This window comes from Aspergillus nidulans, chromosome VII, assembly GCF_000011425.1.
Source record: "Aspergillus nidulans FGSC A4 chromosome VII".
Classification (NCBI taxonomy): Eukaryota; Fungi; Ascomycota; class Eurotiomycetes; order Eurotiales; family Aspergillaceae; genus Aspergillus; species Aspergillus nidulans.
The window spans coordinates 1,071,788-1,084,097 of record NC_066263.1 but is presented as its reverse complement, the minus strand read 5'-3'; the positions used below and the strand labels follow the sequence as shown (position 1 = coordinate 1,084,097).

At 50.7% G+C, this 12,310-nt stretch overlaps 4 protein-coding genes across 4 annotated transcripts, besides 1 other annotated feature; 1 reads left to right on the top strand and 3 right to left on the bottom strand.

Annotated features, from left to right (window-relative positions):
- Positions 1 to 12,310: part of a sequence feature (contig 1.25 1206..229102(1)) that runs on past both edges of the window.
- ANIA_01549 (uncharacterized protein) lies at positions 548 to 1,574 on the top strand. Its single transcript, XM_654061.2, has 3 exons — positions 548 to 801; positions 900 to 1,024; positions 1,094 to 1,574. Exons 1-3 carry the CDS (start codon positions 700 to 702, stop codon positions 1,125 to 1,127), a joined length of 261 nt encoding a protein of 86 aa, XP_659153.1. The 5' UTR covers positions 548 to 699; the 3' UTR covers positions 1,128 to 1,574.
- On the bottom strand, positions 1,973 to 2,833 carry ANIA_01548 (oxidoreductase, short chain dehydrogenase/reductase family; the record flags this gene model as incomplete). Its single annotated transcript, XM_654060.1, has 2 exons — positions 1,973 to 2,445; positions 2,476 to 2,833. 2 exons carry the CDS (start codon positions 2,831 to 2,833, stop codon positions 1,973 to 1,975), a joined length of 831 nt encoding a protein of 276 aa, XP_659152.1.
- Positions 3,386 to 5,186, bottom strand: coaT (acetyl-CoA hydrolase ACH1; the record flags this gene model as incomplete). Its single annotated transcript, XM_654059.2, has 3 exons — positions 3,386 to 4,704; positions 4,753 to 4,993; positions 5,044 to 5,186. The coding sequence occupies 3 exons, from the start codon at positions 5,184 to 5,186 to the stop codon at positions 3,511 to 3,513; spliced, it is 1,578 nt and encodes a 525-aa protein (XP_659151.1). The 3' UTR covers positions 3,386 to 3,510.
- On the bottom strand, positions 6,092 to 12,164 carry ANIA_01546 (transcriptional regulator SIN3). The gene is made up of 8 exons (XM_654058.2): positions 11,750 to 12,164; positions 11,606 to 11,673; positions 10,874 to 11,529; positions 10,716 to 10,825; positions 9,966 to 10,659; positions 9,423 to 9,905; positions 7,114 to 9,216; positions 6,092 to 7,067 (listed from the first exon to the last, which is right to left on the bottom strand). The coding sequence occupies exons 1-8, from the start codon at positions 11,842 to 11,844 to the stop codon at positions 6,459 to 6,461; spliced, it is 4,818 nt and encodes a 1,605-aa protein (XP_659150.1). The 5' UTR covers positions 11,845 to 12,164; the 3' UTR covers positions 6,092 to 6,458.

The window sequence follows — 12,310 nt, the reverse complement described above, 5'->3', positions numbered from 1 at the left end:
TGTCCCATCGCATTTCATCCTTCGTCATTCTGCGGCGCTGCTTAGCCCCAATCCCAAGATCATGCCACCCACTGCGGCAAGACAACACGGCCAGCGCCCAATACTAGCAGGGACAATCAAACAACATCACGCCATACAATTATTTCTAGCTGCACTCGATTTTCCCAGAAACAAGAGTGGTTCATGTTAGTTATTCTCTGGTTATTATTGGCGCACTTTCGAACTATTCGGTTCGCAGCCCCAAGTTAACGTGATTGTTAGGCTCAGACCACTTTGGCTCCCGCTACAGAGTATGTGGCTACAGTATAGACACGGCAAAGGATTCATGCCCATCTCGCCTAGCAATCGACAGATGAGACTAGAGTCTTCTCGACGGCTTGGTAGCGGTGGTGAGACGCGGTGATGCGATTCGGAATCATGCGTTCCTGATCCTCTACTCCGTACCTCTCCTTCAGTTTGCCATGGCTGCTATCCGACCTCGTCCAATGGACGAATATAAATGATAGATCTTTGAAGCAAGAAGTCTTCACCTACTTCTCATCACCATCAACAATCCAGTCAAGCGAATCAGAACGTAAAGCGCAGCTTTACCTCCCTACCTTGTCATTCATACTACCAGCCCTCGAAGACCAGCTACGCACTAAGTCTAGATACTTAGTCTTTACCAATCGGCTTTAAAATTACAAACACACAATCACAATGGTCGACGACAAATCATCAACACCAGCGGTCTCCCACGCGCGTGCCCATAACGACTTTGGGACGAACCTTTGGGTCCGTCAAGGGGCAGTTGAGCACCGAGTAAGCATGCCCTTTATTGTTTTCTGCTTCATTTTCGCTCCGATCTATGTAAGATGGAAGTCAATCTTGCTAACCTTCTCTCTTCTTTCTCGCTACAGCACCCAACAGCCGGCCGCGGCCTCTTCGCGGGTCTACAAGACATGAAGAAGTACAATGTTGAACACGGGTGGGCGAAGCGGAATGCAGACGCCTCTACAGGGCTTGGAGGTTGGCTGTGGAATAAGTATGTTGCCCCTATTCCTGGTTAGACTGATGTATGAAAGATGCTGATGATGGCGTTTGTTCTCGACAGGATATTCGGCGGGAACTATAAGCCATATGACTGATTAGCCCGGGATCAAGGTGGAAGAAAAGGATTTGTCATAGACATGGGATGGGAGAAGTATAGAGATCTTTAATGCTGTCATGTTTGTTTTAACAAGGGCTTTCTTCGCGATATCATGAATATACCACGCAACCATGCATCCACAACGCATCACGTCCCTTCTGACCTTTTCATGCTGAGCATATGGGCGCCCTAGACTCCTGTCCCAGATTATAGGGCTTGTCTACTGTGGCATCCTCATCTAGGCAAACATTAAGGCTCCAAGGGCGCCTGGCCAAGTATCATAGCTCGGTCAGGGAAAGAACCTACCGTATAGACTTACCAGTCCTTCGAGCCTCTTCAGTGGACTATAGCTCAATATTTGGGTAACCTGGGGAGTTCTGTAGGTAGCCATTTCTATAGCTCCGTCCTGAAGTCTTTTTTTATAAAATTGTGTTTGTGAGCTTGTATAGCTTGGAATGAATATCGCGTCGATGAGCAATGACACTCATGGAGAAGAGCCGGGTATGATTGAGATCTACCACATTACACCAGTCCACGTTCCCCAGCAGGAGAATATATCCCTTCCGTGATTTCGAGTGCAAGCTCGAGGCGAGCAGATCGCGGCATGTTTCCCCTCGCGGAGCCCTAAATAGTGGCTGATTAGATTGCCAGAAATTGATGATCACCTTAGTTCTTGGATGGTCATAAACTCGCTGGAAACTGTGTAATCTGAATGGCGCTTTCTATTGCCTTGTAATTAATCAGTCTTCTCACTTCGTACGTACTTGGTTCAGCTACTTAAAACTCCTTGTTGGACCTGGAATTGACACACTTCAGTCAGTAACCACACTTGAGGCTGTCTGTCTACTTCAACGTAAAACCCCCGTCAGTCCTCACTAGTGCCCCCGTAATGTTCCCATCTTTCATCAAGCCAAGATACGTTTCCGCTGTATCCTCGGGCGCACCAACCCTTCCAAGCACAGTCTGCTCTGCGTACGTCTCCAACATGCCCTCAACAACGTCCTTGCTTCCAAATGCATCAAAAATTGCCGTGCGGACCGGCCCCAACGAAACCGCATTCACCCTGATCCCGAATGGCGCCAGATCAACAGCTAGAGTGCGCGCGAGGCCCTCAACTATAGCCGCGCCGACAAGGCCAAGAGACAATCCGGGCCTGGGCCGGACGAGAAGACCACCGGATGTATAAGTTATCGAACTGGAGGGCGTATTGGGAGACTGTTTAGGCATATATTCTGGGGCATGTTTCGCAACGAGCGCTCCCCCGATATATCGGATTGTGTGTAGTGAGCGGAGATAAGATGCTGACACGCCAGGATCTGTAGGTGGTAGTGTTTTAGGAATCGTACCAGCTGTGAAGACGATGTGGTTGATTGGAACTTTGCCTTCACTTTCAGCTTCCTCGCCGAAGAGGCCTCGTTTCGTAGCGAACTCGAACAATCCCACGACCTCTGCCTCAATACTATCATCGTCTTTGCCTAGATCGCATACTTTCCCAACGATTCGTGACACGTAGGGTTCCTCAGGGTAGAGAGCTTTGAGCTCGGAAACGGCGTTTGCGACTCTCTCTGGGTTAGAGGAGGAAACGATTACGGAAGCGCCGTGCTCGAGCGAGGCACGGGCAACACCGAAACCGATGCCTGATGTGCCACCTATCAAGAGGATGCGAGAGTTGTGAAGTTTGTTGGTTGAGATGTAGGAGGACATTGTGGCTCTTGACCGTTCCGGGTTGGCTTGGTCGATGTACGCTTGAGGTATTTAGGGTTTCGGATTGATGACCGTACACTAAATGTTATTGTAGTAGGGATAAGGGCTAATAGGAGGAATACACAGAAGTATGATGAGGATTTTATATGTAGTTACTACTCCGTACTGCTAGAAGCTATGACAGAATGCAGGCAATTGTATTTTCAAAGAGATATGCTTAGCAATATCCCTAGGATTTGTCAGCGGTATAGCCTATCTCCGAAGGATGTTTATCTCCATCCGAATGAGACACGGAGATTTAGGGGATGAGACGCTGGACAGCATAGAGGAGATCTGGGGTTTATGCATATATCCGGTATCTCCAGAGGCTCCCTTGAAATAAGAGGGTCTACGCTTTTAGCAAAAGAGATGCTCACGTGACCCACGAAGTTGGAGAGGCACAATCATCCACTGCTAGCAGGATTCAGGCTGAGTGCTTTTTGCTGGAGCTGGAAATTGGCAATAAAACTAGTGGGATTGCAGCCGCCTCAATCATTTAGGTAAAATCAGGGTGAAGTTAAGATTGCAAATATGCTGGAATTAGACCAAGGTACCTAAAGTACAATACAAAGCACTCCGTGCGCCACCCAAGTATACCAAATATCGTAATACAATCGAATCAGTCATTACACACTGACTTAGTCCCAGTTAGAAATCTTCATCGTTCCGTTCTCCTGGAGGTTCTTGTGCATCTTGAACGCGTTGAAGAGCAGGTGGGGCTCGTGAGCCATGCCCTTCTTCAAGCACTCGAACTCAGCACGGTCCAGGTAATCTGTCAGGATTGGTGTGTAGTCGGGGTGAGAGCACTTCTTGATAATGACACGTGCACGCTCACGGGGACTCAAGCCACGCACATCAGCAAGACCTTGCTCTGTAACAATCACATCGAGATCGTGCTCGGTCTGGTCAATGTGTGTAGCGAAGGGAACGATGCAGGAGACACCGGTGGGGTCTGTCTTGGAGGGCCGGACACTAGGGGTGTGCATGATACTGTACTTGGAAGAACGCAGGAAATCGGCAGAGCCGCCGAGACCGTTGAGCATGCGCGAGCCCATGACGCACGTGCTGTTAGCGTGGGCGTAGATGTCGACTTCAACGGGAGTGTTCATGCCGATGCAGCCCAGACGACGGATGATCTCAGGAGAGTTGGAAACCTGTTGAGAGCGCAGGAGAAGCTTGCCAGCATAGCGCTCCCAGTTGTCGTAGAAGCGCTTGAAGCCATCGGGGGAGAAGCGGATGGAAGTCGCCGTCGCGAAGTCGAGGTTGCCGCTGTCGAAGAGGTCGAGGAAAGAGTCTTGGAGGACCTCGGTCCATACCTTGAGGTTGGTAAAGTCTGCGCCACCCTTGCTGAGGCCGCCAATGACGGCGTTGGCAATGTTTCCAATACCGGATTGGATGGGAAGAAGGTTGGGGGGGAGACGGCCATGCTTGACTTCATGCTTCAGGAATTCAATGAGGTTGGAGGCGATGGCCTGGGAGTTGGCGTCTTCAGGAGAGTTGGGCTGAGTCTGGTCAGGGTAGTCGGATTCGACAATGGCAACGACCTTCTCAGGGTCGACGGGGATGTGAGGGGTACCGATACGGTCTTCGGGCTGGAGGATCAGGTAAGGCTTGCGGTTCGGGGGGAGCTCGGACATGGTAATGTCGTGCAGACCCTCGAAGGAAGGGCTGGCGGTGTTGACCTCAATAATGACCTTGTCCGCCATCTGCACGAGCTCGGGCGATGCGCCGACTGAAGCTCCAGGAATGATACCACCGTCCTCTGTGATGGCGGAGGCTTCGATGACAGCAACATCAATACGGTTTTTAGGCTTGTTCAGTGTGTACCAGCCCTAGTTTTGTTAGCAGACACTCTTTTCACCACTTTGATCAGAACATACGTAGGTAAGATCGGACGGGAACATGCTGAGATGCTTATCAAAGAATTTGATCTGACCGTTGTTGATACCCTTGGCAATCTCCTTGCCGACCTGGTGAGGGCTTCGGCGGTCGATCATGTTCAGTCTCGCCCAGCGGTTTTCAGTCTCTGCACCAGATGAAGCTCCGACGAAGAGTGTGTACTTGAGCTTGCCCTCAAGGCCATTCTTCTCGACGTGGTCAGCCAGCGCCGTGGGGACTTTCCTAGAAAACAGTTAACAGCTGCGCCGTCCAACAGCGGAGACATCACATACTTCGGATACCCAACACCTGTGAAACCGGACCAGCCGATATACGAGCCATTGGGGAAGAGATCAATAAGGTCCTCAGCCTTGGCGATCTTGTTAAGGTACGAGGGCCGTCGGACACGGCTCCTGAGCAGGGCGGAAGCCGACATTATGAGAAGAATTGACGAAAAGGACGGCAGAGAAGGAAAAGAGGAGAGGAGAGAGGAAGACAAAGAGCGGAGAGAGTCTTGAGAAAAAGTTGAAAGAAGCGGAGAGGGAAGGGGGAGAAAAGTGCGGGATGGGAGCTCTCAAATAGAAATACCCACGCCGCCACCCCCGTGTGGAGAGAGCTGGAATAATTTACAGGATCACTGGGCAAAGTCCACTAGGAGTACCGTAGACTGGGCGTGAAACTATTGATTGTAATGCTGATGATAATCGGTGAGGCTGTTGGGGCGCACTCTGTATAGCAAACCATTCAATGCGCAAGAGTTCTACTGCGTTTTGTTCCTCCCCAGATCTGAAAGGGTCATGGCCCTCAGATCATATATCCTGTTTCAGCAAATTGGAAACGAGCAGACCATTGCCGATTAATTGCATCTTACGGGGCTGGGTAGTAGACACTGATGGTTTCAGCAACTTTTTGGATAGACTGACGTCACTCGGCATTTTCTCGGCCTGACGCTTGTCAAACGTCACGATTGCCAAAAACAGCAATGTCTTTCCTGTGAATTCCAAAGAAAGCTTGACGCTTGTCAAGCTGCAGTTGATTAGAATTATCTGGTTTTGGAACTGAATTTCTCCAAAGATACAGAGTATATAGTTAAAGACGTCTATTGATTACGCCGTCGATTTTTCACCTCGACCCCCTGCTCGACTGCCGAGCAAACTCCGGGTCTGGCCCCAGTTTCGGTCTGTATCGGTAAACCTGTTCGGCCACACGGAGCTTCGTTGCTAAGCCAGCGTTGCGGACTCGGTCGCTCGGTTGCCTTTGCCGGACTAACGGTACTCGATTACTTACTAATCTACGGTGCAGGAAGTTGATACACTGTAGTAATTGTGAAAGTGACGCATTAACTCTGGTAACTTCTAAAGTACACATAAAAAGATAATCGAAAACAAACCCTCTACACCTGCCCAAGAATCAAATATCCCCGCCAGCATTTTTAGGACCGGCAGGGACACAAATCAGTAAACCATTTCGTACATCCGTTGGCCGAGCGCTGATCATGCCGTGATAAAGTAGATACACTGCTGCCGAAGAAACCAAAAACAGAACGACAGGTAAGAAGAAAACATGAATGCAAGATTGAATGTAGATCTTTCACCAAGCACCCGCGTGAATATTTGACCAAGCAACGCTTTCAAGTAGTCCAAATGCACCATCCATCCGATAAGCACAAGCCCGTTAAGAACGTTTAGCAGGCATCGAAAGGGAGCAATCAGGACTCAGGCCCAGAAGCCTTCTCGGCGTCTGGCATCTCGACATCGTCTTTGTTCTCGGGCTTGTCTGTTGCCGAGCCAGCAGGGGCACTGGTCTCAGCATTCTCGGCCTCCGAGCCCTTGATCCAAGAACGGAAGCGCTGATTCGACTCGTCGACCTGGTCTTTGCTAAGCCCATGAGCCCAGCTAGGGTTGTTGATAAACTTCTCGGTAAAGCGATCGCGCCGCCTCTCCTTAACAGCGGCCTCTTTGGCGGTGTCTTCCGACGTCTCGTCTGGGGGAAGAGCCGGCCGGTACCACCAATCGTAGCTGCCAGGTTCGTAGAGGATGTGGTAACTGTTGGCGCAGATGCGGATGATAAGCCCATCCTGGTGAACAAGTGGGCGATAGAAGCGGTTGTACTCTTCTTCCTGCTCCAGTTTACCTGGAAGGTTTCGCTTGAGGAAAGGCATCCGCATCTGGGAGAACGGCACCCCTTCCGTTGGGTCGCGCATTGTGTATGCCGAAACGTAGTATGACCAGCGGGCCTCCTGGCTCAATTCTTCGTTTTCTAATGTGGCATCCTCTGGAGTCAGGAGCTGGACAGTTGTCTTCTGGTTGTCCGGGTACTATACAGGTTAGATTGGTTCGTATTAATGAAGGGGGTAAACTCACGTAGGTGATGCGGAAAATTTCACTGTCTTTGACCAGTCTCTCAACCTGCTTGCGATACTGGATCTCTTGGTTGTGCGTAGTCTCATCCTTGTCGCGCTCCTTGAAGAAAAGATTGATGATGTCAGAGCTGCGATCTTTAGAGTCACCGTTGAAGATTGCCCCAGCGAATTTCGCGATGCCAGTAAACATCTTCTCCAGATTGTAGAGCTGGTATCCGGACCGCAAGTAATAGCGACGAAGGGTTTCCTCCAAGTGAGACGATTCCAAATCCCCTTTGATGACTTCTTCGCACATCCGCACTACTTGCTGGTACAGATTCGCTTTTGGATCGGTGTCATAGAAAAAGTCAGTGGGGACTTTATCGATGAGGTTGAGTTCCCGGGCAGGCTTCATGACAAGCGCGCGGCGAACAACCTCGTGGGCTTCCTTCTCATGCAGTTTGATACGAAGAAGGCGAGAGTACAGAATTTCAAATGTGCGGAAGAAGCAATAGATGTTGAGATTCGCATACAGATGATGCGCTTTCTTCTCATAAGTCTCGTTGAGGTTATACTCACGGTGTTGATTGAAGTTGCCTTGTCCGGGATGCTCCATCCACTTCAGCTCCGCAACGTCAAAGGTCTCTGTCGGATCTGGAATCGGCGTAGTGGAAACAAGAACGGCGTCGGGCGTTCCGTCACCACTAGCCGGGGCGCTGCCTTCTTTGTCGTTCCGACTTGCCTTTTCACCACGGCGCTCGAGGACATCACGGAGGAGGTCAATCTTCTTGTTTGTGACTCCTTTCCTGCTGCTGCGTGACGTTGCTGCATCATCGGCAGCTGAGCTTTCATCGTCACCCTCGTCAATCGGCGAAGTTCCGTTGGAGAGCTCGTTCATATAGACATGGAAGGTGTCACGGTCCATGCCGAAAAACACGGGAATGAAATCCTTGATGAACATCATAACTTTTTGGGGATCGGCACCAAAGCCAGCCGAGTTACGGTCGATGAAAGTCAACAGCAAATGAGTTGCATCAATAAGCACGGTCGGATCCGTGAATGAGAACTCGAACTGATGTTTTGGCACTTGAAATCCGCTCTTACGCAGATTTTTGCTCTCCTCGTGCTTGGCTTGAATTTCAGTCTGAATATGCTTCGCCACAAAAAGCTTCTTGTCAACTCCCTTGCTGGCTATTGCTTGGTGGTCGAGACTGCGCCAGTAAGCCTTCTGCATCTGTTCGCGCCAGATCTTATCCCATTCGCGCTGACTAGCCTTCCACTCCTCGCATTTCTGTTTCAGTCGGAAGAGCACAATTGGAAGAACATGGCAAGGGCGCTCGAACATCTCCTTAATGATCCTCTCTCCGCGCTGCCTGTCGTAAATTTTCTTGATCACACGCTGATAGATTGCTTCGCTTTGGCCTCCAAGACCGCGAGGAAGCTGGAAAGCTGCCCTCTCCGCCTCGGTCATGACGAGGAACTGCTGAACAATGGGCTCGATAAGCTGGATAGTCCGGTTGCAAGCTTCAATATGGTGATCATAGTCGTGCCTGTCTTCCTCAATGCGGTGTAAAGCGTCTTCGTACTGATTTTTTCTGTGGGCAACGAAGCCAGAATCTTCAGAGGCCCAAGTCGGGTGGGAGGCCCACTCATCATTCAATACACTCCGACATAGCTCGTCACGGCCGCTGCAGGGCTTTTGTCGCTCGCGCTTGGGTAGAAGTCGGTAACTCGGCCCAAGTGACCGGCAGTGCGATAAGTTGACAATCCCAGGTTCTTGCTTGGGCTTGACTTCAACAATCTTATCCTCCGGCTCCTCAACGTGCATGAATCGCTTGAACCAGGCCATGAGTTCTGGATTCGAACCAATGTATCCAGCGGCCCGTTTAACTAACACATGTCGGTCGATAAGGTCGGTTGAGTAAAGGTTGCATAACTTGAGGAACTCGCTGAAAGTCTGTTTATTCCCAATGTACTTCTTGACGCGATCGAAAAAGGCAAACTCTTCCTGTGTCGGCGTCAAAGAGAATGTAGGCTGGACAGGCTCAGGGAGAGCAGGGACAAGAGTAGGAGAAACGACCGGAGCTTCTGCCTGTGAAGGCTTTGTGTGATGAACCTTGGCTCTCTGGATAAAATCAGCATGCTCCATAGATCATTTAAAAGTGATACAGAGCGAACGGAGTAAACGGAAGAGGTGTAGGTTGTGTTAGACCTGACCACTGTAAAACGTCCCGGTATCAAACCGCGACAATGGAACAGCCAGAAAGAGAACGAAAGCGAAGTCTTATCCATATAGATGCTTAGATATGAAAGGAATGTTGCAGAACTAACCTTATTTGCATTGCCTGCTGGCAGAACTTGCCCTCGTCCCGCCTGCGAGTCGACCATCCGTGCAGCATCCACACCCCCAGCAGGGCCAACGCTTGAGCCACCGAGAGTTGGTGCGCCAGGCCCAGTTCTACGCTTTTTGCCCTCCTTCGCCGAGTCCTTGACGTTGAAGTTACCAAGCGGAGGCATCTTCACATCACGGTTCGGTGTTTGCGAAGTAAGGGAACCAGGTGCATAATTGGGATCACCGCGGAGATTACTCATGGGCGCGTTTTCCTCCGCCTGCTGACGCAAAGCAGCCTGCTGTTTCGCATGAGCTGCAGACTCGGGAAGGAATTGCTTGAAATCCTCAAGTAAATCTGGTGCGGAATTGAAAAGCTGGGTGACCTGAGTGTATACATCTCCAATCGGCTTTGATTCGCGCTGATACGTTTGTAATATCTCGAGGAACTGCTTGTATATCTCTGGCCGGCTGGAGAATCGATTCTAGGAAGAAGTTAAAGTGTTAATCTTCATGCACCTCAGTATAATGGTGGCAGAACAAACCTTGATCTTATTAACGTAGCTGATGGCATGATTAAATTCCACTGGTCCGCGTTTCAAATCAGCTTGTGAACCTTGCAAGACGCCCGATCCGACTCCTGCCAAATTATTCATAGGCTGGGTCATGCTCGGTCCTTGGCTCGAAGGACCAGCTCCTAACAGAGAAGCTCTTCCGAGGCCAGCAGATGCTGCAGAGGCGGCGCCTTGAAGTTGAGATACGCCCCGCTGATCCTGCCCGTGAGTCGCAACAGCGGCGCCCGCCGGGGCAGGCTGCTCTTGCTGGCCAGTATATTCATAATGATGGTCCTGCGGCTGGCCTTGTCCAGATTGCTGTGGGAATAAGCCGCCCATCATACGAGCGCCCGGTGAATCCGAAAACCCGCCCTGCGGTTGTTGGGATTGGGGCTGCTGTTGCTGCCATCCTGGTCGAGAGTGTTCATAGTAGTCAGGGCGATTGTGAGGACCTAGCCCAGCGGGAGGAGCCAGGTCGCTCGGGCCATCTAACGTATGTCTAGCACGGGGCATACTAAGAGTATTTGTGCCTGAAGGTGTCGTCACCCGGATTGCGTCTGGGTTATCTTCAGTACCACACTCAATCCGGTAGCCAGGAGGCAGGAAGGTGTTAAATCCTTGGATAAGAGCTGGATGTCCATTGAACAAGTTCGAAACACGCTGAATCACGCCCGGAGTGTCGATACTAGTGGGGTTAATATGGGATCATCGACTGACAGACTTTTTTTCCCGTTCACTTACGCTTGACTCTTGAAATCCTTCATTATATCCAGGAAACGGTTGTACACATCAGGCTGATCAACAAAGCGGACCTTGACTTGATCCAGATATGAAAGCGCATCCTGACAAAACTGTCAACTTAAAAGCTATTGGTGAGCGGTAGAAAGAATTTTTCTCACATTTAAAATGGGTTGTTGGCCCTGTGCAAGGGCTGCAACATTACCGGGAATTGACGGACCGCCCCCATTGAACGCCATCAATGGTTGACCTGGCGGTCCAGCGGCATGCTGCATGTATGACCTCGGTGTTCCTTCACCATGCGGGATCTGGGATCCATACATCCCACCGGGTCCGCCAGAAGCTTGCATGGCATTCTGAGGGCCGTTAGGCGGGTTAGGGCCTAAATTCGACAAAAGACCACCGGGGCCATGGATAGTATTTGGAACCTTTGACGCCACAGGTTGATGTAGAGGAATCGACCCAGTATGACTTTGAACAGGATGATGCTGCTGATCCCGTTGCCGCTCGAGCTGTTGCCGCTCAATGTCACGCTCACGCTCACGCTCACGTTCCCTGTGTACCATCTCCTCCTGGCGTTGTCTTTCAATGATCTCCCGATCTCTGGAATCTCGCTCGCGGTCCTGGTTCATCGACTGAGGAGAAGGATGTTGCATAGCCTGGCCAATTCCTGGTAGCGAATGTCCGCCACCGTGTGCGGGAGCAGGAGCATGCTGGCCGTACGATGGTGGTGGGTGCGGGTTACCGTGAGTCTGGCTCAATTCTGCCAATCCCGGCAGCGAATGTCCACCCGCTTGACCGGCCGAGTGGTAGGGTGCTAATGAGGCACGCATGTCAGTTCAGAACACACATAACAAGAATTATATTTCCAAACATGCAGGGGCATTCCTAACCGGCTGGGGGTGGGAGGACCGGCCCTGACGGCTGCGAAGACGGGCCTTGCTGGGGGGTCGGGTTCTGACTGCAAACAGCGGGATAACGTATTAGCTTCTGTGACTAGATTTTAAAGAAGGCAGCCCCCATATAGCATGACATACCTGAACGTGCCCAACGGTCGAGGTGGTTGATTCATTTGATCCATGGCAGGGTGCGACGGGCCACCTGGGTGCCAATTATCGTTCCCAGAATTCATGCTTTTCGGCCAACGAAAGTGCCGTAAACGTCTAGAGGCAGATAGCGGCCTCCAAGATACTGAGATATCGTACAGTCAGTGTAGAAAAGAGGTAGGAAGCTATTGACGACCCCAGATCAAGCTGCAAGCTTCTTATTCCTTTTCGCACGGATCAGTTTCTCTTCCCACTCATCTCACAGAAACATCACTGGATTAAATCTGCCAACCGCAGGAGATGCGAATCCAGACAAAATGAAGATCAAGAAATATAGAGCGAAAGAACTTCAGCAGCACGAAAGGAGACAAGAAAGTATAACCGAATGACCAAGCCAGCAACAGCAGACGGATTAGCGACGATGGTTTGCGCGCGACCGATCACGGATGGTCTCCAGAGAGAAGGCGGAGAGAGTTTGGCCGCACTAGTCTTGGTATGGCTTAGTGTGTGATAACGGAACGGGAATTCTTCCGGTCCACCGACCAATGTAAT

Coding starts and splice junctions, on each gene's coding strand:
- ANIA_01549 (XM_654061.2), top strand. CDS start 700: ATGGTCGACGACAAATCATCAACACCAGCGGTCTCCCACGCGCGTGCC. Junction 802..899: donor AAGGGGCAGTTGAGCACCGA/GTAAGCATGCCC, acceptor TTCTCGCTACAG/CACCCAACAGCCGGCCGCGG. Junction 1,025..1,093: donor GGAGGTTGGCTGTGGAATAA/GTATGTTGCCCC, acceptor TGTTCTCGACAG/GATATTCGGCGGGAACTATA.
- ANIA_01546 (XM_654058.2), bottom strand. CDS start 11,844: ATGAATTCTGGGAACGATAATTGGCACCCAGGTGGCCCGTCGCACCCT. Junction 11,674..11,749: donor CGACCGTTGGGCACGTTCAG/GTATGTCATGCT, acceptor CGCTGTTTGCAG/TCAGAACCCGACCCCCCAGC. Junction 7,068..7,113: donor AAATTTTCCGCATCACCTAC/GTGAGTTTACCC, acceptor TAACCTGTATAG/TACCCGGACAACCAGAAGAC.